Below are 27,638 nucleotides of genomic sequence, written 5' to 3'. Positions count from 1 at the left end.
GGATCTTGGAGGAATTGGACTGGTCCAACCTCCCGCGGGGAGCAGTAGAGCGCGGTTCGGCTAGAGAGTCACCTTAGCGAGGGGGGCGTGGAAGAGCGTCGCGAGGAACGCTGGGAAACTCCCCGCGTCCGCCACCATCTTGGCTTTTCCTTAAGCCGGCCGTGACCGTGGGTCAGAGCAAGTTTGAACCATGAAGCTGCTGAGCAGAGCCGGGCCCCTCTCGGTGAGCACAGCCGGCGGGGTTGGGCAGGGTTGGGGAGCAGTTTGTCAGCCAGGTGGTGCGGACCGGAGGTGCCTGGTTTGGGGTCCCGGGGCCTCGGGCTTCTGTCTGTCCTTCAGCTGAACTCTGAGGCCAAACGGGCTGGCAGGCTGGGGGGGGTCCGGCGTCGGAGGCCCGGCTCATGCAACAAGCCGAAGAGACCTAACGCCGGAAAACGCGAAGGAGGGAGAGCGCTTACGAGCGGAGGTGAAGCGCCTCGGTGGAGAGAGCTCTGAAGGTCACTGCTGCAGTTCGTGCCCGGAGAGACCGTGGGACCGGGGGGTGGAGAGGGGCAGCGGGGGCCGCGGAGACCTAGCCCCCAACTCTTACCCTTCCAGCGGCGGTCTCCGCTTCTTGGTGTATCGCGAAGCATCAGCTTCCCCAACGGTTACGTTAGCTTATGAGTAAAATTGTAAGGAAGGGATGGGCTAATGCCTGTGACGCGCTTGTCGCTGTGCCTGGAATTTGATGGCTGCGGTGTCCTGGCTGTATAACGTGTGCTGCTCGTGACCTCTTGTTACAGCACCTCTGGGAGGGCTCTCGGTCGGCCCTCAAGCCCTAGTGAAACACAGCTGTCACTTGGGGAAAACTAAAGCGTCAGTGTTACATCGCTGTGGAGTGGTGGTTACCAAGGGGGGCAGACCGGGAACACTTTTTAAAATCTTACCTGGGTCAATTTTCTCCTAGAGAATAGTTGGCATTTTTCATTGTAACAGCCTGTGAGGGATGCTGCTAAACATCCCTCCGGGCACACGGCAGCCCCCCCACCCCCTCACCTCACCCCACACACAAACACACACCAAAGTATCCGGCTCAAAACGCTAATAGTACCTGGTTATTTATTAAGAAACCTAGTAAGTAACCAGCTAGAGGAAAGTGCAGAAGACCAGGGAATGGAGTTTCCCTGTGCTTAATGTTTAAATAGCTAACACTATGGATTATACAAATGGCCATAATTCAGGCTGCATTTGTTTTACGCTTCCTGACATGCCTAGAAAACCAGTGCTTGAACACCCCTCGAGGGCAGCCCAGTTAGACTGGCAAAAGAACCCCAGATCTCCACTTCTTCTATCCCCGCCTTCCAGTACAAAAAACAGCTCAAAAGTAACAAAGTTGGAGAGGACCAACATAAGCAAAATTGCAGTGAGCATAAAAGCAGTTATTAATGTTTCTTCTCATTATAATACAAATTTGCATAAGAATAAATGTATACGTTTAATTAAAATGATCTAGTAATTGTATGGCAGTTACTAGAATAATTCTTTGCAACTGATTTGAATGCGACAGGTTATAGGAAGCACATAACCAACAAGTGTCACTGTTCGGGCACATTTGAGGGGAAAGCACCTGAGTCTCCCTTCACAAAGGAACTATGGATTGTTCATATTTGAACTGCTATGCCCACATATCTTAGCTTTTACTTTTTGGAAAATCAAAAGTCAAAATCACAAGTAGGGTTCACTATACCAGCAAACAACATGGATGATGATAAAGCAAAGCTAATTATAATTTATAATGAAAAAACTAGCAGCAAATGAAAACTAGGACCCAACTTTATGCAGCATTGACGCTGAAAGCACAATGGAGCGCCCTTCTGCCCTCTGCACCCTTCACAGAGGGGCTCTGCAACCTCTGTTGGGATCTTCAGCAAACCCTGGCAACATGTTCATTTGATGTTGGGAGTACCAAGTTTTATTAACTCTTACATCCATCTCCGCTAGTAACCGCAAGAACCTTAGGCATAATCAAAACGAATCCTGTGTCATTGTATATCATTGGCCCCAAAAAAACCATAAAATTACGCATTTTGGATTCATGGGCCAACATTTAAGATAACACTACCCTAGCAGTGGCTGTATGTCATATATCGAGACTCAGCTGTGGGTGAAGCTATTAATCTCATGATGACATAAATTTGCATTAAAGAAGATTTAACCGTTGGTTGTGTCGTCTCAGTGTAGCACACAAGAGAGTGAAGATGGTAGGAGAAATATCAGGGGCTTGGAGGAAGTTTTCTTTGGTATACTTTGTCTTTTCTGAAGGTATTAAAATGATTAAGGAGATTTAAGTCCATTTCAGTTGGAAAATAGACTAAAATGATGAGGCTCTTTGAGCAGGTAAGGGAAGCAAGCTGTAATGGTAAAATCTATAAAAGGGTGTGGGTGTGGCAATCCCACACTTTTTCAAACAATTCCAAAACATTAGAGCTAGAAAGAACCACTTGAAGCTTTATTCAGATAATTAAAAGGTAAAATAAAATACAGCAACTCTTTACATAGTAAAAGAGGAACATGTAGAATTCAATATTCCTTCAGGCTCTACAAACCACAAATAAATAGAGGTTTAAGAGAGGCATGGGGAAACTGGTGGGTCCCTCGTTCTTAAGTTCGTCAGCTAAATCTCCCTGTGGAGTTCTTTTACCACTGAATCCTTTCTGTCGGGGGCACACCAGGGTACAATACGCTGTTCTGGTGATGAGCGTGTATAACTTGCGTTTTCTGTGTTTAGAGATTCTACTCCCTCAAAGTTGCTCCCAAAGTGAAGGCCACGGCGGCCCCTGCAGGAGCGCTTCCGCAGCCTCAGGACCTAGAGGTTAGTCCCCCTGAGTCGCTCACTGGCACCTGCGCATGCCCTGCTGTCTGGGTGACAGGATGGTGTTATTCACATCTCTGCTCTACTTTCAATGCAGTTCACCAAGCTACCAAACGGGTTATTGATTGCTTCTCTGGAAAACTATGCTCCTGCCGCCAGAATTGGCTTATTCATTAAAGCTGGCAGTAGATACGAGGACTCAAACAACTTAGGCGTCTCTCATTTGCTGCGTCTGGCATCCAATTTGGTAAGCATCCTTTATGTTCGCAAATGCTATGGTCTCTTGGTCCTTCAGAAAAGAAAAACTAGGCAACGTCCCTTTATTACTTTCCTGGAGTTGTCGTCACAAATAACTGCAAACTGGGCAGCGTAAGCAACAGAAATGGACCCTCTCACAGTTCTAGAGGCTGGAAGTCAAGGTCAGGGTGTCCGGAGAGCAATGCTCCCTCTGATGGCTCTGGGAAGAATCTTTCCTTGCCTCTTCTAGCTTCTGGCAGTGGCCAGCAGCCCTTGGGGTTCTTTGGCTTGCAGTCTCATCACCCCAATTTCTGCCTCTGTTGTCACACGGCCTCCCTTCTGTGTCTGTGTGTCCAGATATCCCTCTCTTAGATTTTTCCAGTCATATTAGATTTAGGGCCCACTCTAGTCCAGTGTGACCTCATTTTAAATAGTAACACCTGCGAAGAGTCTATTTCCAAATCCGGTCACATTGACAGGTTCCTAGTGGACGTGAATTTCAGGGAGACACTGCTCAACCCTATATAGTCCCCTAAGATAACATGGAAACTACGGGATATGTACAGCAGAGAAGCATTAAATTAATGTCTTTCTGGGTGTTGTGCTAAAACATAAGAAATCAGTTAAAAAAAAAGTTAAATTTTTAAAAAGTGCCAAAAAGGGAGAGAAAATTATTCTTTCCCATATGCCATCCTCTTTCAGAATAGACTGATGAATCCAGTAAACTTGTATTCGATAATGGAATTTTTACCTAAATGTACTTCATATAAAAATCTATACTTGTGCTTTTTGGTGAGGTTTGTTTTATAATATTTAAATTAAGAAGGATCCACTATTTAGGTAAAGTTTCCTTTGACTCTAATGACAGCTAGGCATTAGATTATAATGTGGTGTAATGTATTGCAAACTAGGCATTAAAAAATTAATAAAAACAATTGTCCTTTCTTTTTCAAGACTACAAAAGGAGCTTCATCTTTCAAGATAACCCGTGGAATTGAAGCAGTTGGTGGTAATTTAAGGTTTGTTAAAAATATAGGAAGCAAATAGTGAAAACACCAGAAAATATTCTATTGTAAAGGGACTTTTCTCTGTTATCAAGGTGATTAAGGATTTCCTAAAGAAGGATACAAGAAAGGGAAAGACTTGGGAATTTCACTACATCAAAATGTAAAACATCTTTATGCTTTAAAGTAAAAATTTAATTAACTGGAAGTAGATATTTGCAACCTCCATAATATGAGTATTTGGGAAAATAATAACAAATCAGGAAAAAACAATCCAAGAGAAAATGGATGGCCAAAGGATAAGAACAGGCTATTCCCAGACGAGGAGGCCAGAATTGGCGATGTTTATTGTAATTAGTGGTGCGGTACCATTGCACACCCATCAGAGCTTCTGTGGGTGGTGTCAGCAGCATTACTGGAGATGCAGAGTCTCTTATGGGGCTGGTAGGAGTATAAACTGATACAACTACTTAGAAAAGAATCAAGGAATATCTAGTAATATCAGACATGAGCATATCCTACAACCTAACCCTTTTTAATCCCCATGTACAAAGATATCTTTGTGACCCTGGAAACAGTCTAAATGCCCATCTTTAGGGAAATGGATGCATAAAGTATGATCTAGTCCTATAGGGACTACTACACAGCAGATACAGAATGAATTAGACCTATATATCAACACAGACTGAAAAACAAGATGTTTTGTGGAAAAAGCAGGTTTCAAGATTTTTTTAAGGTATGAGGCATTTATTTTTTAAAACAATAGTATGTAGTGCTTATAGGTTTGCCTCTAGAGGGACGGAATTAGCCTGGGAGGGTACAAAGGGATCTTCAAGTTCAGTTGCCCTTTTTTGAAGCTGTGGTAGAATCTACATAGCATAAAATTGACAGTTTTAAGTGTACGTGCTGTGGCGCGAAGTGGCATGGAGCAGCCATCACCACCCTCCGTCTCAGAACACTTTCCTCCTCTTCTCCAACCGGAACTGTAGCCCTTAAACACTGACTCCCCACTCCCCTCGCCCCCAGCCCCACCATTCTGTCCTGTCGCTATGATTCTGGTACCATAGGCCCGTAGGCCCTCATGTGAGGGGGTCCTACAGTACTTCCCTTTCATGACTGACTTCTTCCACTTAGAAGAACATCTTCAAGGTTCATCCATGTGTAACGTATCAGGATTTCCTTCCTTTCTAAGGTTAAATCATTTGCCATTTTCTTATTAAAAATATTTTTTAATATTTAAATTTTTTTAATTTTTCAAGTATAGGTGACATACAATATTCTGTTAGTTTCAGGTGTACAACTTCAATTTTTAAAATAATTTTAAATTTTAGTTGGTGAGTATATGTATTTTATTGTTATATTATTTATACTTCAGAATAATTTTTTCCAGAGGAATTGGTTGATTTAACAAAAATATAAGGGAAAACGTCTTCTGATTTGGACACTTCACTGTCATTTATTTCCGATTCAGTGTGACTTCGACACGGGAAAACATGGCCTACACTGTGGAGTGCCTGCGGGATGATGTGTAAGTGCCTGTGTATATGGAGGACATCTACTCCTCAAGAAACACTAAGCTGCTGAGTTTTAGTCTTTTTAATGGGGCGTGGCCTCTGGCTTTGGTTTTTGACTGTGATTCACAACCTGCTTAGAACACTGCTTACCAGAGGCCTCAAGTTGAACACTGAGAACATTACAGTTACGTAGGATGGATGTTGGTTTTAAATTTTTTTGACTCTTGTGTCTTGATGTCTTCTGTAGTGATATTCTAATGGAGTTCCTGCTCAATGTCGCCACATCACCAGAATTTCGTCGTTGGGAGGTAGCCGCCCTTCAGTCTCAGCTAAGGATTGACAAAGCTGTGGCTTTTCAGAATCCACAGGCTCGTAAGTGCATTTCCCGATTACATTGAGTTTTTTCTAAGATACTGGGTTTTTTTGGTTTTTGGGGGGTTTTTATATTTTTTTATAATTATGAACTTTATTTTTATTTACTATGCCAACATTTTCAGGAAAGAGACTTTACATCCAGTTTTTATAACTCATTTTACAAGCTAATTCTAACATACAGTATTTACTCTAAACTTTTTTTTTTGTATCAGTGGGAAAAGCAATACTGCAGACATTAAAGATTGTGGTGTTTTTGTTTTTAGCTAGTAATGGTTTAGAGATTTTAAATTCTTAGGGTATTATTTTGTTATGACAATAATTTATCAATGAGAAAGTGGATAGCTTTCCCCCAACAAGGTTAAAACATATGACGCATCTTTAATTAACAGCAGTTGCAGATTGGCACCCACCATCATAATAATTTATCCAAATGTATTCTTTTCAAATTAAGATACTGGGTTTTTAAGAAGATGAATTTGTAGAGGGAAAAAGATGCTGTTGAGGTTGTTTTCTCCTTAGGTTTGAAATGCCTTTTCCAAACATTTGTCCAGTTTTTAAAATATATTCTTTTGTTACCAAACATTTATATTGTTGATTATTTTTCACCTTTGATACTAAGTAAATTCATTATAGAGTCCAAAGCGTTTTTCTTGTTCTTTGCACCCCCGTGTTTTGTTTTAAGTTGTTTTGCTTGGACCAAATCCAGCAGCTGTTTATTGCTGCTGCTGTTACTGTTTATTGTTACGTGTTGCTGTTTCTGTGTAGCCAATTCACCTTTATTGGGTCTTTCCAAAGCAACCAACTTAATTTAAAAATTACTTCTTTTGTATTCCTATTTAGTGTTTCTGTAAACGTTTGATTATATAACCTTGACAAGTACAGCTGGCACAACAAATCTGTTAACAAGCACTGTCATTCTTGGAAATCATAAACCGTCGGAAGGAGCAGGAGTGTGCACGTGGACCGCTCAGGTCTAACCAGGAGGCCAGCTGCAGGGGCTCGCCCGGAATGCAGGCCTGTCCAAAGAGGGTCCCCTGGCCCATGTCTGCTGTGTACTGAGTGCTTGGCTCTCCTTAGCTGGTATCATTCCATGGTGATACTCTGTGTCACAGAGGAGGATGAGCTCCCGCCAGAGAAAGAGAATGGTACAGGTTAGAAAGGATGACTTACTCCCAGCGTGCTGCTCGCCTCCCCACTGGCAGTGAGGCTCCAGCCCTCATCACTCTGCCTGAGCAGTCACTGGAAGCTCTTGGCAGGTGTCTGCCTGCAGGTGTAGTGAAGCAGGAAGGCAGCGCCAGTGTGAGGGTGCCAGTCAGGAGCGCATGTGACCCCTGAGAGCCAGTGTAAGACCTCAGACTGACCTTCTCGTCGCCCCTCTTATCCTCACAACTCCCTCACTACCTAGAGAGGGAGCCGATAAGTAAGTACAATTCAGATGAAATGACTTATCCAAAGTCACATGGCAAGTTGGTGGCAGAACCATAACTAGTAACTAGATTCAGACTTCCTGAATCCAGGCCATTATACTGTCCTGATAACCCAGGTAGCTTAGAGAAGTGTTTCTGTGGACTCTGGCGTGTAGAGATGCTGGCACGTAGCTGCTTATTTTCCTTAGCACTTTCGACCAGCAGAATTTTAAAAGTTGCCATAAGTTGACCAAAGTTGTATGGTCTGGTTGCTGTCTAGGTTCTAAAAATGTTGTCGTCTTTGTTTAAAGTGCATTTCTGTAACAGCTTCATTATTTTACAGGTGTCATTGAAAATTTGCATGCTGCAGCTTACCGAAACACCCTGGCTCATTCCTTGTATTGTCCTGATTATAGGATTGGAAAAGTGACACCAGATGAGGTACTGGCAAAACACACTGATTTTAACATGTGCTTGTTTTCTCAGTAAATTGAGCATTCATCTGCCATGTCGGGTTTGTTTGCTTATTGTTCCTTTTATCTTTGAATTAAGTAATTCAGTTGCTTCCTTTTTTCTCATCAGCTGGGATTATAACTAAAATTCTGTATGAACAATTTTTGTATGTTTTAGCTAAAACATTTTGTTATAAAAGGGACATGTTCATTACAGAAAATTCAGAAAACAAAGACAAACAAAACGAAGGAAAACATGTCGCCCGCCTAAAGGCACTCAGTGTTAATACATAGGTTTATTTTTTCTCGACCCTTTTCTGTGTGTATGTTTCCTTTTTAAACAGTAGTTAAATGTTTCAATACAATATTGTGACTAAAAATCTTTTTTTAACCTCTCTGAATACGTTGGTAGGAGTGAACCCCATTTCCTTACCTTTCCCTCCATCTTCATCCTGCTTGCTAGCTCCTTCACCTTCTCCAGCACACTGGCCTTGCTTTGTTGGCAGCACAAATTTGTCACGTGTCACAGAGATATATACAGAGGGTGCCAAAAAATGTATACACATTTTAAGAAAGGAAAAAACTATATTAAAATCATGCTAATGGGAACCACTTTGAGCACCTCTTGTAATTGCTGAAGTCAAACGTGACTTGTATTCATCTTTTGTTATCAGTATGTATTGAGTATTATAATTTTAATAACGGTTTTTTCCTTAAAATGTGTATACATTTTTTGGGGTGCCCTCTGTATATCTTTTCTACCACCCACGCCCCCAAAAAAATTTTTATCGAAAGACATTAAGAGAAAAAGAGGGAATTATCAACACTTTGAAAGCATATGACTCGAAAATTAACGTTTTTACTCTCATTTCATTTCTAGCTAGCCACTACAGAAAACCAAACTGTATATCCCTTTCCTCTTTTGACCTCCTGGCTAACTAAGAAAACTATCCACTGATCAATCAATAATTAATGCCTACCGTTCATGTGGCACTATTGTAAAAAATTGTAACTCATACCATCCAATTCAAACAGCCAACATTTTTCATAAGACTTGCCTCTAATGAGTTTTGAAATTTTTCAGAAATCAAATTCACCTTTGTGAAGATAAATTACTGAGGTAGTTAAAAAAATGCACAAAGCAAAATATTTATCTACAAGGATGTCTATTGTGGCATTGTTTATAATTGTGGAAAATACAGAAACAAGTTTAATATGTAACATTGGGGAAATAAATAACTTATTAAATATCTGTAGAATGGAATACCATTTAACCATTCAGAATACTGATATGAAAAAGTTTCATATATTATCAAGTGAAAAAAAGGCAATTTAAGAATAGGATATACCAAAGAGTCCCATTTTTTAAAAAATTAGATATGTGCTGTATGTCAACTGTACTTTAATAAAAAATAATAATAAAATGTGTGTATCATGGACAAATACCAAGATGTTAACCAAGATTATCTCAAAAGTTACTAGCATTTTTTAAATGTGTCCCTAAACTGAAAGAAATCCTAAAGAAATTGGTGGTAGAATATTTTGAGCAATGGCAGCATTCAACAGAAAAACCTCAATAGAAAAAAAAAAAAAAGAAGAATATAGCTTTCCAAGGTGACTCCATGTATGTAGACACCATTCATTTTAGGGCACAATTGATAACTTGATTAAAAGTTCAGTCTCATTACCTTAGCCTGTGATTCTCAACATTGTGGCCCATTTCCAAGGAGCCTTATTAGCCAATTTTTTCTAGCTTCCCCATAAATTTTTAATACCACAGATGCACTGTTTATGTACTCTGTATATAACACAAAAGGAAGAAGCTGTTTTTCGTACCCTTAACTAATTTCCATTCCCTTGAGCAATAATGCTCCTGTTGAGAGTGCACATTTTAGCCTGACTTCCGTGTATTAGATCTAGAATGATGCTAGTGGGGACCAGCGATTGTCATGTCTCATGGATTCTCAGGTCACGCAGGGTGGGTGGGTGCTTTTAAATACGGATTCCAAGATTCTGCATTGAATCCTATTATGTATCAGTTTGTAGAGTGGGCCTAGGAATGGCTTGGGGAGGGGAGATAGTGAGTGTGTTTGTTTTTTAAGCTCGCAGGTAATTCTGTAATCATCCAGGTTGGAAACCCTGGTATAGATAGTAACCTTCAAGAAAACCTTCAAAGATGGGCAGGAGGGGTAGGGGTACAGTGAGGCAACCCCAGTAGCCCTGCTACAGAATGAAGGCTGCTTTATGACTACCTGTAGAAAGATGAAAACTAAAAATCAGAGCCTTGGTCCCATTTTTTTCAAGTTCAAGCCAGGGTGTGCTGTAATTTTTCCATTCCTTTTTTTTTCTTGTTCCAGTAACAGTTTTATTGAGGTATAATTCACATACCATACAGTTCACCAATGTAAAGTTCAACTCCATAGTTTTCATTCTCAGGGTTATGTAACCATCACAATTGAGTTCTAGTTATTTTAGGCAACAGTTTTTAAAATCTCGGTGTAATTCAGCGCAGGGTGGTCCCTTATCGTTTGTTCTTATAACAGTTTTTAAGTGAGTGTGTTTTTTCTGCTGAGCTGCAGTTTTAAGTTTTTACAGCTTTTTATATATTTATACCAGTATAACCTAATAAATGTTTTTAACTTCCTCAGTTACATCACTATGTTCAGAACCATTTTACAAGTGCAAGAATGGCTTTGATTGGACTTGGTAAGTTGGGAATAGCCTCCATGTCGGTTTGCTTCCTTAAACTGTAACTATGTGAACATGGATTGAACAGAATTTGAGAACTCAGTCCTCTGTTTATATTACACAGGCAACGTGTTAGGATTTTAATTTCTAGTGTGTGTGTATGGTTTTTCTTGCCCCTTGGAAAGCAGAATCTAACATTTAACTTTGTAAACTACTAATTTTAAATTAATTACAGTATTTGCGAAACCTATGACAAAGGACAGAGTTCTCTCAGCAGAGAGCTTTTCCAAGTTGTTTTCAAAAAAAAAAAATTACAGTTTAACAGAAAAATAGGCAAAGGGCATGAACAAACAATTCATGGAGAAAGGGTGTGTGGGGGTGTGTGGGGGTGTGTGTGCGCGCGCGCGCGCACACGCGCGGTCACTTAATGTAAAAGGTGGCCAGCCTCACTAATAATTAAGAAAATCTTCATGTGGGAGATTGCAAAAATTAAAAGATTGACACTGCCCAGGAGTACCCAGGGCGTGGAAAATAGTAGGTACTGTCAAAATTTGTTGGTGGGAGTATAAATTGGTAGAACATTTTTGAAGGTCCATTTGAAGATATTAAAATTTTAAATGTGTACTCTCTTAGACCTAGCCGTTTTACTTTTAAGAATTTATCCTGCAGAAACACTTAGTCAAGTTTACAAAATAGTTGTGTGAGAATATTATTTGCAGTAATTTTTTGTTCATTTGTTTTGGAAATAATAGCTTAATTGCAGTATAACAATTCACATGCTATAAAATTCTTTTTATAGTGTACAGCTCATGATTTTTTGTATATTCATCGAATTGTACAACTGTTACCACTATGTAATTTCAGCATATTTTCATCATCCCCAAAAGAAACATCATACCATTAGCAGTGATTCCCCATCCCACCCCCTCCTTGCCTCTTGCAACCACTAGCCTACTTTCTGTCAATACAGAGTTGATCATTCTGGATATTTCATATAAATGGAATCATACAATATGTGGCTTTTTGTGACTGGCTTCTTTCACTTAGCATCATGTTTTCAAAGTCCATCCATATTGTAGCACAGGCCAATGTTCCCTTTTCGGGCTGAAAAACATCCTATCACCATATTTTATTTCTCCATTCATCAGCTGGACATATGGGTTATTTCCACCTTTTGGCTCCAGTGAATTTATATTTGGGTTTAAGTTTTTGTTAGATTAGAACATCTGTTTTTAATTCTTTGGGGTAGATACCTAGGAGTGGAATTGCCAGGACATATGGTAATTCTGTTTAACCATTTGAAGAACTGCAAGACTGTTTTCCAAAGCAGTTGAACCATTTTACATTCCCACCAGCTTGCATGAGGGTCCCAGTTCCCCCACATCTCCACATATTATTACCTCGTTTTGATTATGGACATCCGAGTGTGAAGTAGTACTTCACTGTGGTTTTGATTTGCTTTTTCCTAGTGACTAATGATACAGAACATCTTTTTTTGTGCTTATTGGCCATTTGTGTATCTTTCAAGAAATGTCTGTTCAACTCTTTGCCCATTTTTGATTGAGTTGTTTGTTTTGTTGAGTTGTGAGACTTCTTTATATATTTTGTACACTAAATGTTTATCAGATAGACGCTTTGCAAATATTTTTTCCCATTCTGTGTTCTGTCTTTTCACTCTCTTGAAAGTGACCTTTGATACACAATGCAATGTTGTTTTATTAGCCAACTATCGGAAGCATGCTAATGTCCATAATGAAGGGCTTAAATAAATAAATGGTGGTATATCCCTACAGTGGAATTCTTTATAGTCATTAAGTGTTTGATGCAGACCGCTCACTTAGATGTAAATTAAACAAAAGACAAAGAAAGAAAAGGAGGATAATATTAATACATGCATAGAAAAAAGTTCTAGATGAATATATAGTGAACTGTAAACAGAGATCTCTGGGAGAGGCCTTATGGGAGGACTCTTGTTTTCTTTACTCTTGATTTCTGTAATATTTGAATTGCATAATCACTATTTTTTAAATGGCAGGTGTTTTACCATTGTTTTAGAAATGCTGGTTCGAGCTTGTTTTTGTTTCTCTTGAAATAGGTGTGGGTCATCCTGTGCTGAAGCAAGTCGCAGAACAGTTTCTGAACTTGAGGGGTGGGCTTGGTCTGTCTGGGGCAAAGGCCAGATACCGTGGAGGTGAGCATTTCATTCCATTGGGGTTAATTTATCCAAGGAAGCCCCCTCCCCTCACAGTGTCATATTGGAGTGGACTAGGCCTGATAATTTACTGCCAAACAGTCTCCATCTTGAAGGAAGGAGTTAGCTGCTTGGGTGTTGTCTGTTGAACATGTTGTGTGTGCTGGGGGAAGGGCAGGTGGCGCAGGAAGAGCCCTGGGCCCCGGAAAAGTTTCATCTTAGTGGGTTCCCCCTATGTCACAGAGAAGACCGAAGAATACAGCCATTGGTGACCAAGCCGTTTTCTTCCTTCCTCTCCTTACGTGGCCGCAGGTGAAATTCGAGAACAGAATGGAGACAGTCTCGTCCACGCTGCTTTTGTAGCAGAGAGCGCGGCCACAGGAAGTGCGGAAGCAAATGCATTCAGTGTTCTCCAGCATGTTCTCGGCGCGGGACCGCATGTCAAGAGGGGCGGCAATGCCACCAGCGCGCTGTACCAGGCCGTTGCCAAGGGCGTTAACCAGCCATTCGACGTGAGTCGCAGCCGCTGCTAGCTCTCCTGCTTTCCAAGACTGCGATTACCGCAGTCCTGATAATATGCCCTTCATGTTAATCTGCCCTTGACATTTATGGTGAGCACAGAAAACCTGTGTGACATTGAGGAGACAGCCAGACTTGATTTTAGTACCTCAGTGGGTCTATCACAGACTTACTGTCTTTTCAGTTATTCTAATAGAGAAAGAAGTGATTGCTTAAAAAGTCAGTAATTCACACTTCAGTCCCCTTTACAATAGTTTTAAAGGTTAAACGTCCCCCTAGATTCTAATTAGTCTTGTTTTCTAGATTGTTCTCTGTTCCCTTCCAGTCTTGTGGCTACTTCCTGAATTTTTCTGCTCCTCATGTTTTCCAACTAAGAAACCTCTCCAGCTTGCAAGAGAAGCGATGACACTTAATCATAACGAAAGGTCCATGTTACTTTAGAAGACACCTTTTTACGACAGGGAGAAAAGTGCTCAAGCTTTAAGAGAATGATATTCAAATCAAGAGAAGGTAAAACGTCCACCAGGTGCCAATGAGTGACCCATTTGCTGGGCACGCTGCACCCTCTGTTATTGGTGGTGCTGTGCCCTGAACACGGGTGCCACACAGTCGTAGCCGGTGCTCACAGACCAGCACAGTGCCGGGCACCGCAGGCCCGTGCTCTGGCACCTGACACTTCACGGTGCACGTTAAAAATCAGCCTTCTCTCTCTTGGTCTCTATTCAACACCTGGGTGGTAGTTTTCAAACTTTCGTGGTTTTTTTTTTATATCAGAGGGGCTTTTCTTGTCCGACACGGTGTCCCATCTATAATGCCCAACACACAAGTTTTTACTTTTAAGGAAGTTTGTAGGCTTACTTGACATTGAAACCCTTGGAATCTTCTGTACAGGGTCTTAGGGTTCCCTGGAGCACAGTTGGAAAATTATTAGCTTAAATTATTCCTAAATTAAATTCAGCTGCTGCTTTTTAAAATTTTCCTCCAGATTTTCTTTTCTGCTAGTTCATGTTCTGCTGTTTTCTTCACCATTGAATGTTAATGATGCTTTGGGATGGCTGGAGTTTGATCCTAATCCAATGACATAATGTAACAGAAATTCCTACTTTAGAGTTTGTTCAGAAATTTGGACTATGAATAGGATAGTCTTAGGATCGTAGTTAAACTTCAGGTAATTCAAGTGTGTTTCTCCTTATGCCCTATGTTTTATAAGAGTCACCTTGAACACTGGTTATTTAAAATGTGGGCTCCCACAGGGATATCAGTGAGTAAATCTGTTGCAGGATCTCAAAGTCTGTATTTTTAATAACAGCTTGGGCGATCCTTATGTAAATGGTCCACATAAACACTGAGAAACCCTATACTAGGCAGCCACGTCCACTTAAGGAGCTTAATGCTGCTCAGAGGGCATTACCCCTGTTATCCAGAGGCTAAACTTTTTTGCAACCTTGGACATGTGAATCACGGCCACCACACGGCAGTTTTTCTCTAACGCTTTGACTTTATAATCTGTAGGAGAAATAAAAACGAATTGGTGAAAAGAAAGTCACCAACAACAGAGGGAAGAAAGGGGTTTGGTTAGTGCCAAAGCCCACAATCCATACCACTCAGCCATATTGTGTCTGTAATACTAATGTTCACAAATTAATGTCTGTGTTCACCTTTAATCATCAAAGTAAGGTTAGAAAATAACCCTGGAAAAGGAAAGTAAGCAACCTGTTTCAGAAAGGCTAAACGAGAAACGTTAAAACCATCATAGTGTTGGACAGGTGGAGTGAAATGTTAGTCCGTTTTGCGTTTTGCTTATGCTGAGAGGTGCACATCGTTGTCTAGACCCCCCTTCGGGACATTGTGCCCCGCTCCACCTGGCAGAGCGAACTCAGTCAAGTTTTGTTACATTTCAGGTTTCTGCCTTTAATGCCAGTTACTCGGACTCCGGACTCTTTGGGATTTACACCATCTCGCAGGCTGCAGCTGCTGGGGATGTAAGTTGCAAACTCACTGACTCTCACGAGGTTTTTTCCCATTAACATGTTTTTAGTTAAAATATGGAATGTTTGAATGCCATGACTTATCAGAGCTCTGTATAAAGTTTATCTACGGCGGAGGAAACTTAAAATGTATGCTAATGCTTCCAGCAGAGCGGGAGGAAGCACCTCCTTGGTGTTTTGGCTCCATTTGGAGACGTGACCCTGAGTTGTCCCTGGGACATCTGAATTGAGAACTTAGGTGAGGTCAAGGCCAATGTGTATATTTGGGAGTCCTCAGTGTAGAGATTGTGTTCAAGTCAGCGTTCTGTATGAAAGATCGTAGGAGAAGAAAACTGACGCACGAGTCTGGGAGACACCACCAAGGGACTAAGGAAAATGGCCAAGAAAAGTAGTAAGAAAAGAGAAACTGGTATATTTGGAGGCCAGGAGAGAGAGTGCTTAACGCCATTTGACCTACTGTGGATTAACGCCCCTTTAGTTACCACAGAGACATCTGGTAGTTTTAGCAGGCCAGGACATCATTGGTGATATTATCAATTCTCACCAGAATGTTGAAAGTGAACTAAACTTGATAGTATCAAGGAATGAGTGAGAAGAAAGAAACGCGAGGTTGGTGGTGGCGGGTGGAGCTTAGACTGGCAGGGAGGTGGCTGGTGGTTTTAGGAGGAGGCTTTCCACTGCGAGGGGAAACATGCCGAAAGGAGAGACGGACGGGAGCAGCACCGCAGACAGGAAATGCTCACTGGATCAAGTCTGAAAGGCAAGAGCACGCAGCACCCAGTACACATGAGCGTTTTAGCCTTGGGCACAAAGGCTGACGCTGGGAGAAGAGGATGTCCCCCGTGAGGCAGGAGGCTGAGCACATTTTGAGAGGAAGAGAAGGGAGGGGAGTAAAAGAAGTAGTGAGGTGTGGGGCAGAAGCCTGGCTCGGGACGCACAGAATGGCAGTCAGCAGGTAGGTGTCTCCGAGATGAGTGAGCACACATTCACAGGACAGTCAGGTCTGGACTGCGCTTTCTGTCCCGTCGCATTCATGAGCCTGATGGAGAGAGGGAGGAGGCGGGGAGTGGGGTTGATCCCAGGCTGAAACCCTGCAAAGTAGGCAGCTCAGGAGTGCAAGGCGCTGGAAGGGAGGTGGGAGCACTGGCACTGCGGGGAGACTCTGGATCTGGACAGAGAAGCAAAGCCAGAGGGCCCTGACGGATTGAGGGATCGGGATACATGGACAAGTAAGGACAGCGTGACCAACGACAGTCCACGTCCGAGGCGCAGCTGTGGAAATAAGTGGTTAGCGAAAATGGACGGGAAACGAAGGAAGTCCTGGAAGTTAGGTGTTTGGAGAACAGTAAGTAGCAGATCCAGAATCGTGCCAGGGTTGGGGTGGAGAAAATCGTGGTGGGCAGGCTTACGAATGTATTCAGTCAACAAATATTTATCAGAAGCCCACCCACGTCACTGGAACTTGATTCCTTCATGACTCCAGCATCCCAAGTATGACAAGCTTTGCAGATTGGCTGTGTAGGGATTACTGCTTTCTTCTTAGTGACCAGTAAGAGAGAGTGGTGCTAATCGCAGGACGCTTTGAAAGTCAGGAAATTTCAGAGGGACTTATTCTTAATAGGCGATTATCAATCCTGTGTTTGCTTTTCCTAAACCCTGCTGCCATCCTCTGCCCCTGACTTTTGTAAGAAGCTTGGCTGCTCCTATACTGTAAGCTGCTTTCTGGAACATTGGCAGAATAGGAGCGCATAGTGACGTAGGCGTTCCACCTGGACACCCTGCTGTTTCTGTGGATCTAGCTTCCAGCTTGTTTCTACCTCATTGCTACCGGAGACTCTGGCACTGATCAGAGATGACCAGCTTGTCACTGTCTGTCCTAGGTCCTCAAGGCTGCCTATGCCCAAGTGAAAACAATCGCTCAGGGAAACCTGGCCAGCGCAGACGTCCAGGCCGCCAAGTGAGTCTCAGCACTGACACTGACCGTGTGCTGTGTGTCTCAATTATTCGAATTTGTTATAACAATATTATGATATACGCACGAAAGGATTGAAAGACACAGAAAAGCATTTAACAGGAAAGGGAAATACACCTGTATCCTACCACCTAGAGATATAAAAACTTGTTAACTCATTGCCTATTTTCTTGACCATTTTTATGCATTTCTAAACACAATTGTTAATATTGTATATGTACTTATATCCTATTTAATAGCGTTTATTGTAGAAATTTGAAAATTACAAACACAAAGACAAAAATGATCTTTCATTCCCTACCAATGATTCCTCCCTTTTTTAACACTATAATGTTTCCATTCATCCAGATTACTAGAAATTTCTCATAAAATAAACAGTATTAATTGGTTATCAGAATATACTTATAGGACATTTCCTGCAGTTGGAAATTGTAAACTAAAAGATATCTTTGCACTTAAAACTTTTTTGCATTCAAAACTTTTTTGTATTTTATTACTTTGTTGGTATAGGTTCTCCACTGGATCAAAAGTTATAAACATTATAATGAAAGGCTCTGCTTTAAAATATATGTGTGTGTTTATTTATAGAATATTTTTTACTTTTATATTTTGAAGTCACAATGTAAAAAGGTTGTACCAGTTTATAATCATACCAGTATATGATTGCCTGGTCTACCATAACCATTGGCAATTTCTTTTTTCTCTTTACTGATTGGATAGACCAAAAAAAGAAATCTGATTAAAATATCAAAATACTTGTCGCCTAGTTGGTGATTTTTAAATTCCCACAGTTCTCACTGAAAGTGCCAGCAGCACAGCTAACTCAGTAGTTCTGGGCGTTTCTCTAACTGAAAGAGACAGACTTTGAACAGAGTTGGAAATCAGCTTGCATTTTCATACAGCAATTTAAAACATTTAAGTCTGATTCCATGCATTTAGGACAACTCGAAATGTGGATCCTGAAACTCAAATGGTCTTGATGATCCTAAGTATTGCCCACAAGGCGAGTGTGACAGGGTGACTTACAACTCAGGAGGGACAACCTTTTGGTCATTTCTGTTCCCGTTCATACTATGACTTTTGTTATGCTGAACTCACTAAGCAATTGCCTGTCTGGAATAATGACAACACAGTTTATTAAATACTGTATCCAAGGAACCCAGGGTTGATAGGCTACGGCTCTGAATGATTGCACCAGAAACAAAACATGATGAGAATGAACTGAACCACTGAATTTACTTAAGAACAATCTGTTTCATATCTAATTTATTTAAGAAAATGAATTTTCTTAATAATAAGCGTAGCACAATTTTTATAAGGCATGGCATCATGTAGAAAATGGAATTTCAGTTAAATGTCAAGTATGTTTGTTGTCTGCCATTTTGATGGAATCGATACTTTTTCCTATAAGGTTCTTAGTCTTCATATAGTAAAAGGGAGAAAGTCAGGTGTCATTGCTAAAGGGACAAACTAGTAATCTCTTAGTAAAGTTTATTGCAGGTAAAATCTTTTTTTAATTAAGCGGACAGTGTGCTAAAATTGCTGTATTAGATGGTAATCACGCTTAAATGGAAGTCTAGCTACAGAGTGCCGAAGAAGAGTAGACTTGAGAGCTGAATAACTCAAGGGCCTTATTGAACAACAGTTTCTAGCTGGGAGAATCATGAATTGGGTTTTATTTTATTTCAAATTGATGTCTTGTGCCCATATTTAAGCTAGAGACTTAGAAGACCTGTTCTGTCCTTTCCCACCTGCCTTCTCCATGACGTCCCACCCTCAGTGAGACAAATCCCAGCACAGCCCACAGCATTCTGCTAAGCAGACAGTGCCTTTCACAGAAATGCCTGAAACTATCACCAAAAATGTATCAGGAGCCAAGTGTTACCCTGCTAATCGAAGCTTCATATTAGAAGAGTGTTAACTGTTGGGTTGTCGTAAAAGTCATGACGTATTTTTTCTGGTTTTCTTTGCAAAAAATGCGTCATGACTTTTCTGACAACCCAATAAATCTAAGCTGTGATCCAAAATCAAAAGGCAACCTGTTGGTTTTCAGTGTAATCTTGGATGGACAACTTTCTGAATCATCATGTAAATAATAAAATAGTTGAACTGAAGAAAGGGAATGGAGGCCATTAGCACTGTAAGATTTTCAAAGCTGTTAATTTGCGTATTTACCAAAACATGTTTGAGAGTTGGGGAACGTACTTATAAAATTGCCCTTCTCTGTAATACATCTGGCTTCTGCCTCTGTTATACGCCCTTTATCGGACAGGAACAAGCTGAAAGCTGGGTACCTGATGTCTGTGGAGTCTTCGGAGGGTTTCCTGAATGAAATCGGGTCCCAGGCTCTTGATGCTGGTTCCTACGAGCCGGCGTCCACGGTCCTTCAGCAGATTGACTCAGTAGCTGACGCTGACGTCATAAACGTAAGCAAATGAAACTTAGGATTTAACATCGCATATTTTGGCCTTACTGATCCAGTTTCCAAAGGAATGCATAAGCTTCCTTGTGCTGTTTGGTGCCCATCTACCGGTGTGGAGGCAGGAGGGCTCATGACCATCAGATCTGCAAAGAGCTTTTTTGTGAACTCAGTATATGTGTCTTCAACTGAATTCCATTAGGTTAAACCGTTTTAAATTCTTAGAGGTCAAGAAAAGTCAGATATTGACAATTTCATGATTCAGCCTAATAGTTGGGTTTGATATTTTTCTTTTTCACTGCCAAGACCTAAACTCTATCCTGCCAGTCCTTCATGACCCAGCAGCTCAAGATTTTCTTTCGTCTTCTCAGCCTGAGACACTCTACTGCTCTTGCTGTATTTTTTTTCACATGAGTTATTGTTTCCTACACAATGAATTGTTCTGAGAACAAGGAATATGTGTTACACCTCCTCTTTGTATTCTCTACTATGCCAAACAAGTACATAAACTACAGGATGAGTCCAAAATCAGTGTGTTTTTTCAGTCCTTTCTATAATATATGAAAGACGCCAACTGCCTTTCCACTGTGGCGGTCTCAGGCATCTTCTCCCCATAGGTCTACCTCGTATAGGGACAATGGGTACAGAAAAAAGAGACAGTCGATTTTAAGATAGTAGCCCTGACTTGATTTGACTTGGCCCCTGAGTTCATCATTGCTCTCTTCCAAATGTGTCCCCCTATCTTACACACCATCATGGAAGTGCCAGCCCAGCTGCCTCCACCAGCATCCATTGAAAAACGTGGCCCGAGATGACGTGGGGGCTGCTGCTCGTGGTACTACACTAAACCTAAACATCTAGCCTTTGAACTTGAAGTCGTGGCATAAAGAATACTCAGGTATAAAATATGCCTTTGAAGTTACCAGTCAGCGGATTGTTATTGACTCAGATGATTTGCCGTTCTGACACAGACACAGAAAGGACAGCCCCTTCCGAGGCTGACTGCCCCACTTTACAGTGTCCTGAGGTGTTCGTCATCCTCCCTTTTAACAGCTCCCCCCGTATCCAGGCACCACACTCGCTCAGTCACACATATGACGGAACAACATTCAAAGGAACAGCGCTTTTCCTCCTGTATCGTTGCAAATTAAAGTAATGCACCAGCCCGCTTTTGTAGGCTGTTAATAGAATTGCTGGCTTAGAATGTCCTGTCCATAAACACTTGAAATACCAGGATAAGTTTATGTACTTGATGATACATTTCCTTATTCCTATTAACTTTCTGTCTTTTTTTGTTTACTTAAAGGCTGCAAAGAAGTTTGTTTCCGGCCAGAAGTCCATGGCAGCAAGTGGAAATTTGGGGCACACACCTTTTGTTGACGAGTTGTAACACTGAAAACACGCCTCAGGGAAAGAGCTGGACGTTTTCTCAGCCCAGAGCATCAAACATGAAAGAAGTCTCTGATGTAACATTTGCCTTTTTTTCAATGAAGTGAAATAACTTAAAAAGTATAAATGCAGGTAATTGTTCTCAGCTGACCTAAAGTCAATAAAACATTCTGTTTAAATGGTTTTCTTTCATTTTTCCTAATCAGCTCATCAACAAGTATCTATTATCTGCGGAAGTCTTTGTTTTCGATGCTGTAAAGGCAAACAGGAGTATGAGAAGCCTCAGAAACTATTGAAATCCAGGCTCAATAGCCCTCAGAGTTGGTATTTACAGATGATTGTTGGTGGCTTTTTCAGATAAAGCAGTTGAACAGTCTCTCCTTTTGGGTAATTAACAGTCATGGTCTGGGTTTTGCCCCCTTTTTGCAAGAGAGGCTGTTTATGAGAAATGAATTCCCTGTCAGTCATATCCTGTATTCCCACTGCTTCATTTTAAGTATCTGCTCTATCCTCACTGCGGAGGCTTTGTGTTTTCTCATCTCCTTGTAGCCTGTCACTTTCAGGTAGTTAACTGTCAACCTGACATTCCAAGTAACAGTAAGGCAGTAAAGGAAAACAAATATAATATAAATAACTAGCCAAAAAATATCTCTATTATTGCTTTTAAGTAGGGCACTGCAGTCTGCAAAACGAGAAATTAAGTCTGTAAACAGTAATGTGCTACTTAAAATGAACCCTCTGCTGTGTCCACATGCTCTGATATGGGGTGCTCTGCCGCATTTTCTAAAAGAAACGAGGGGCTTCGTGATCTGAACGATGCTGCTGTTTTGAGAATAAAATGTGACACGCCAGAGAGGGACATCTTTGGCTGTCACTTTGAAGGTCTAATGGCTTCCCACACCGTGGCGAAAGAGAACTGGTCAGTCTGCACGAATCCCGTGAGTATAGCCAAACTGGAATCGGGTGTTTCCCAGAGAAATGCTCCTGGGATCATGGATTTGCAGGCTGCTGCCTAACCGACACTGATACGGGCTGACCCTGGCCCTTCTCCGCCTGGGCGAAGTCTTCCAGCCAGAAGGCGTCTGAGGCTGAGGACGACGACGAGCTCTCTCTGTCCCGCTTCGCCATTGTCCAGTACGGGGAGGGCGTCCTCGCCTCTCTCTCCTGGTCTCTCTGAACCATGACGTCATAGCTGAGGTCTTGCCCTATGCTGGTAGCACGGTCCTTTCCGTATCCATGCCATTCTCTGGAGATCGACATGGGCCTCCTTGCAGGGTGATGCACAGCGGGCCGTGGAGACTGGTGAAACTTAAGTTTTTCGTCTAAAACCACGTCTTTCTTGTCATCGCTAGTGAGACAGTCAGCTTTTGTCTGCTCAGCTTTCTCTGTTGCGCTGAAGAGAATGGAAAGGACTTTTAGTGTCTGAACATTCACCGTCCCTCACAAGGTATCTTACCACCTGCTTGGGCTCAAGGGCTTCAGCCCTACCGTCCGTGTTGCTGGAATTTTTCTCTTTTCAAATGTACCTTTAAATTTGTTTCCATTCCTAAATGTAAGTCGATCTCAACCTTCAGTTATTTCACATTACTTTAAAAAGCTCTGCAGACTACTGCTCGGGATATTAGCAGAGCTCTGAGGGTGGGTTCATTTCATTCCACCCAGGATGATACATCGCCTGGCTCTGTCCTCCATAGAACACTGTTCTTACGGGTCCCGTGGGCTCAGCAATCACAGGATTTTACCAGTTTCCAGGGGAGCCAGGAAACAGTGGGGCTCAGAGACTGTCAGCATGCCACTCGTGAGAGATGTGTGAGTTGTTTTCTCTCCTAGCATCACTCTGCATAAACGCTGTGAAGGAGAGACACGGGGCGCTAGGACAGCGTACGCCAGCATTTAACACTTCCTCGAGGACAGAGTTGGCCCCGGGAGCCTCCAGGAGGAGTCACACCAGGGTCCTGAGCTTGCTGCAGACAGAAGCAAGTGCAAATGCCCCAAGGCCAAGGTCAACACAAGGTAAAACAGGTGTCAGCCAAAGTGGACTGAGGGCAGGGAGAGCAGTGGGACACGGGCTGGAGGTGTGCAGACCCAGCCACCCATGGATGGCACGGGACAATGTTAGGATTTGGGCATTTAGCCTGACAACAAAAGAAGGTCTTCAAGATTTTTAAGCAGGCGTGTCACGACCCGATTTGCTTTGTAAAAGGATCGTTCTGTGTCGAGAATGACAAGGGGACAAGAGTAGATGTGGGGAGACAAAATGGCGGCTTTGACAGGCGTGATGGCAGTGGCCAGAGAGAAGTGGACAAACGTTAGGGATAATTGGAAGGTGAATGACAAGTCTTAGTGATTTGGGGGAGGGGGGGAGACGAGAGATGGAGAAATCAAGAACAACCCCTAAATTTCTGACTCGTTCCACTGGGCAGACACTCCCCCAGAAGACAGGGCCACTGGAAGAGCAGACGTGAGCTGGCTTTTGATTTTAGGCATGATGAGTTTGAGAGGCTTATGATATATCCAAGTGGAGGTTTCCAGTGGGTGTCTAAATATACAAATTTGGAGACAATGCATTTTGAAAATTATTAACGTGTGGATAATAGAAACCACAGGAACCACTGACATTGGCTGGGAGATTGAGACGAGAGCCAAAGATTAAACCTTGAGAAACTCCAAGGCTGGGTTAGACCAAGAGCAAGGGGGCAGAGGTCATAGGAGAATCAGGGGAGTGGGTGTCACTGGGAAATGGGGCCACCTGTACAACTCTTTGAATAAGTTTGGAGTCACGGGACAGGGAGAGGAGAGTGGAGGTGAGGTGGGCTTTGCTCAGATGAGAAAGGCTTAAAAGGGCTCAAATATTACCAAGAAGGATCCAGAGAGCAGGTGAATGAACACACAGGAGACACATGAGGAAATGTTTAAGGACCAGCTGGAAAGGGGGGCGTGTCACATATATGTTTGGAGGCAGAGTTCCCATCGGACAGGTGGTCCCTTTCTTTTAACTCCAGGTTCAAAGCTCCTGCCTTTTCATTCTCCCTCATATTAGGTCCTGCAGACTGTCCTTCACAAAAGGGCTTAGACCCCCACTGACTTGTTCGGGCAGTGTCACCCGTCCCTCCTACCGTGGTCCATGTGACAACCCCCCATTAACCCTGGAGGACTCTGTAGGGTAACACAGATTTCCTCAGATGAATTACTTACCATGTTACTGGGAATTTGGTCTCAGGGATCAAATCATGTATTTCTTGCCATTCTTGGGGTATGTCGATAAAATCCCGGTAAACCTTGATTTGCAGCACTGTTCCTATGGTGATATGATGAAGCAACTTTAAAAATTCTCGAAGAGTGTATCCTAACACATTGGTGTGGCCGACACTAATCAGAACATCACCTGAAAAGGGAAAAAAAATACAAGTAAAATTCAGATGGTGATGTAAAGGGGCCATACCGCTTCTGACGTCATTGTGAGCTGTTGCATTTTATGTATTCATATCAGTGGTTCATCTTAAACCAGAACCAGGCTTCAGCTTTTATTTAATAAAAGTGACCATCTCCGTGACATGAGTGTCCTTTGTATAATAAAGAACGCATGCAGGACATTGCTTAATGGCACTGTCATGGCAGATATGATATGTTTTTACAGCGTTTCTGAAGTCCTTGGTGGGACAGAGGCATCCTTCAGGATTCTAAAAATGTGTGTGTTTCACATAAGATGAATGGCTGTTACTATTAAAGAAAAAGCCACTTGTACTAAGTGTTGATAAATGACCTACTTTCTATTATACCAGCCTGGCAATTTCCAGTGCATAGACGATATTAAACATCAAACCTTTCGTTTTCATGTTCTGCCCTTGTACGGTACTGGCGGAGCTAATTGCCGTGCATGAAACACTGGACAATTAGCGTGCTTTAATTAAGCTTAAGATGTGTAGACAGAGACTGTGTTGGTTCACGGGGATACAATGAGCAGGTCCCACTTTACAGGGAAGGAAGCGTGATGGTCAACCAAGGAGCGTCTGAGCCCACGGCAAGTCGGAAGAGAACCACATGGTGACAGGAAGCGCCGAAACCCCCAAGTTGGGTGCTAAAAACACCAGTTATTCACTTGCACCCAGCTCCCTACCCCGCAGCTGCGAAGGCATGGACCTGTAAATGAGAGCCAGCCTTTGGGCCCTCCCACCTGGGCCACAGAACCTGGGGCGGAATGGACAGCACGGCTCCCATGGCCCTTTGTTCTTGCCCGTTTCCAAGCCTGGTTCTTCGGCCTGTCAGACTCAGTGCTCTAAATTCAGTGTCTTAACAGAACTTTCCTGTTGCTCGCAATGAAGAGCCCTGACTGCTACGAGGGTATCCCGCGCGAGAGGACGGAGTAGAGAGCCAGATTTTTAAGGACAGGCTCACACCCGGTAAAATCATAGCCCTCAGATCGCACTAGTACTAAGGGAATGGAGACCCGATAGCTAACATCGGATGAAGTCCCAAAGGATGTGTTCACCTCTCGGTGCGTGGGAAGCTGGCGACCCTTCAGCCACCCTCGGTCCCAGGCAGCGAGAGCCTGAACTCCGAGGACAAGTCAGGATGAAGTATCTTCTCCGGTACTACACCGGGAAGTATACTGAGCCCACAGGAGGCCTCCAAGGAATGCCAGGAACAAGTTTCCATAGATCCTATCAGAAACAAGTTCCTGGAGTTAAAGAAAGTGAACACTTAAAAGGGTGGAGAAAACCTTCTACTTGGGTCTTCAAAAGTGGCTGGGGGTGCAAAGCAACCGCATCCCTGGTGCTGATTTCTGAAGGAAACAAGGCTGCTTCTCCTAGCTGCCTGCAGATCGCAGCCAACGGAGGTTAATTACAGGCAGAAAACACTGGAGGGCTTACTTGTCTGATGTGACAAGGGCTGTTCATAACTGAATGCCATGTGTGGCATTCTGCTTAATTATGTCATCAAAGGGTGACTTTTCTCAAGAGGGCAGAAAATACACTGACCATCCTGGCTGTAAAGCAAACGTGTTGTTGTATGAATGTGATTACTATGGCAATGGATATGAACATTCCCCTTCATAAAGAAACATCAACCTGGCCTTATGAATACCGACCTCATTACACACTTTTTCTAATAGGCTGTAGGAACCACATCATAGAAACTTTTTTTCAATTACCTATATTAAATCAACTTTGCAGCAGCCAGGTCACTACCGAAAAATAGCCTTCATTTTTTTTTTTTTCCATCTCTCCCAACTAGGCTGTAAATTCCCAAAGCTGCATGTGGTTAGAGACCACATGTGTTTGGCTCAGCATTACACCCCAGCACCTAGCAGGATGCCGGCACACAGCAGCCATTCAGGAAATGCTTACTGAACGCGCGTGGCCTCGTAAGGGTGGTGGCCAGCACACGACTTGTATTTACCTTCAAAGCTATTTTAATTTCTTCTGGATGTTGCAGTCTGTCAAAGCCATACTGGCCAAAAGGCATTTAATGTTTTGCCAAGATAAACTAACAGTAAACTAAGTTAGGAAATCAAGTTGAAACCCTATTATGAAAAACCAAAGGCAAGAAATTTTAAGCACATGGATGAGAACGGGGCTGGGGAGTCATGGGGTCAAAGGCAGCAGGTTTCTAGGAGGTTCACCTCGAAATCTCAGTCACTGTCTGAAGGAGCAAATGACAGCCTCGAAGCCTTGACCCTGACACGAAGTGGCTGACTTGTCCTGAGGCGATCTGGGACCCTGGACTTCCCTGTACTGAAATCTCACTTCTAGTCAAAGGTATGGGCTTTCTAGGCAGACATGGTTCAGGTCCCAGCTCTGACCATTCAGGTCCCAGCTCTGACAGCTCAGATCCATTGTGAATGAGTTACTTCTCTCTAAGCCTCTGTATTTTGTTACCCACCATCCCAGAGTGTTGCAAAGATTCAACGAGCTCATAGAGGTGGAAATGTTTTGCACAATGCCTGAGGCCGGTCGTCATTATTCATTTATTAAGCACAGGCATAATCGCTGTGTCGGTGCTGTAGGTAAGTCCTGGATTTACAAGATGAATTCAAGGCTGCCTCCGTCCCCAAGTAGCCCCCCAGCTGTGGCCCTGCCACCAGACTCTGTCTCTTGTGCATAAAACACTCCTTTCTCACTCTAGGGAGCGTGCGTGCACTCTGGTTATCAGCCAGCCTCTATCACCTGACTCCAGAGAAGCCCAGGAGGACACACAGAGTCCAGGGGCTGTGTCCTGGAGTTCCTTTGGTCTAGGAAGTCCAGAACTCTGGCAGTTGGATCCCCGACACCATGCAGTGATACGTGGAGAAAATGCTTTGGCTTTTGAGGAGAGGTAAACTGTTTCATGATAGCATCATTTATCGACTTTCTTTAACTACCCTGGTGGTAATCCCGAGTGTGGCTTGGGGTTAATTTTCACTGCCAGAAGCGGTAACTCCAGAGTGTGGCTCAGAGTTAATTTTCACTGCCAGAAATGGTAACCCCGAGCCACACTCGGGATTACACTGCAGTGTCCCAGAGAAGTCCCTTACCTGCTCCCTGCGATCCTGCGGTGTCCTCCTGTGATCGCCGATGAGCACGCCGGTCGATGACAAATTGCAGTGTTTTTTATTTGATTACATTATTGAATAAAATATTATTTTTTATAATT

The 27,638-nt window shown here is 42.7% G+C and overlaps 2 protein-coding genes across 2 annotated transcripts in view; one reads left to right on the top strand and one right to left on the bottom strand.

Annotated features, from left to right (window-relative positions):
* The first annotated feature begins 67 nt into the window (after positions 1–67).
* On the top strand, positions 68–21,184 carry UQCRC2 (ubiquinol-cytochrome c reductase core protein 2). Its single transcript, XM_019649901.1, has 14 exons — positions 68–223; positions 2,768–2,851; positions 2,949–3,098; positions 4,043–4,107; positions 5,564–5,620; positions 5,854–5,978; positions 7,731–7,828; positions 10,488–10,545; positions 12,623–12,718; positions 13,031–13,230; positions 15,139–15,219; positions 17,106–17,182; positions 19,470–19,623; positions 20,923–21,184. The coding sequence occupies exons 1-14, from the start codon at positions 191–193 to the stop codon at positions 21,004–21,006; spliced, it is 1,362 nt and encodes a 453-aa protein (XP_019505446.1). The 5' UTR covers positions 68–190; the 3' UTR covers positions 21,007–21,184.
* An 85-nt stretch (positions 21,185–21,269) lies between these two features.
* PDZD9 (PDZ domain containing 9) overlaps positions 21,270–27,638 on the bottom strand; it is a 12,109-nt gene continuing 5,740 nt past the window's right edge. The window contains exons 4-5 of the mRNA XM_019649902.1: positions 24,201–24,390; positions 21,270–22,398 (exon numbers count right to left, since the gene is read on the bottom strand). Coding sequence (XP_019505447.1) covers positions 21,996–22,398; positions 24,201–24,390 — 593 coding nt within the window. The 3' untranslated portion in view covers positions 21,270–21,995. The remainder of the gene's footprint in view (positions 22,399–24,200; positions 24,391–27,638) is intronic.

The sequence above is a fragment of the Hipposideros armiger genome, unplaced genomic scaffold (assembly GCF_001890085.2).
Source record: "Hipposideros armiger isolate ML-2016 unplaced genomic scaffold, ASM189008v1 scaffold_135, whole genome shotgun sequence".
NCBI lineage: Eukaryota > Metazoa > Chordata > Mammalia > Chiroptera > Hipposideridae > Hipposideros > Hipposideros armiger.
The sequence above is the reverse complement of the archived record's forward strand: the minus strand, read 5'-3'. Positions and strand labels throughout refer to the sequence as shown.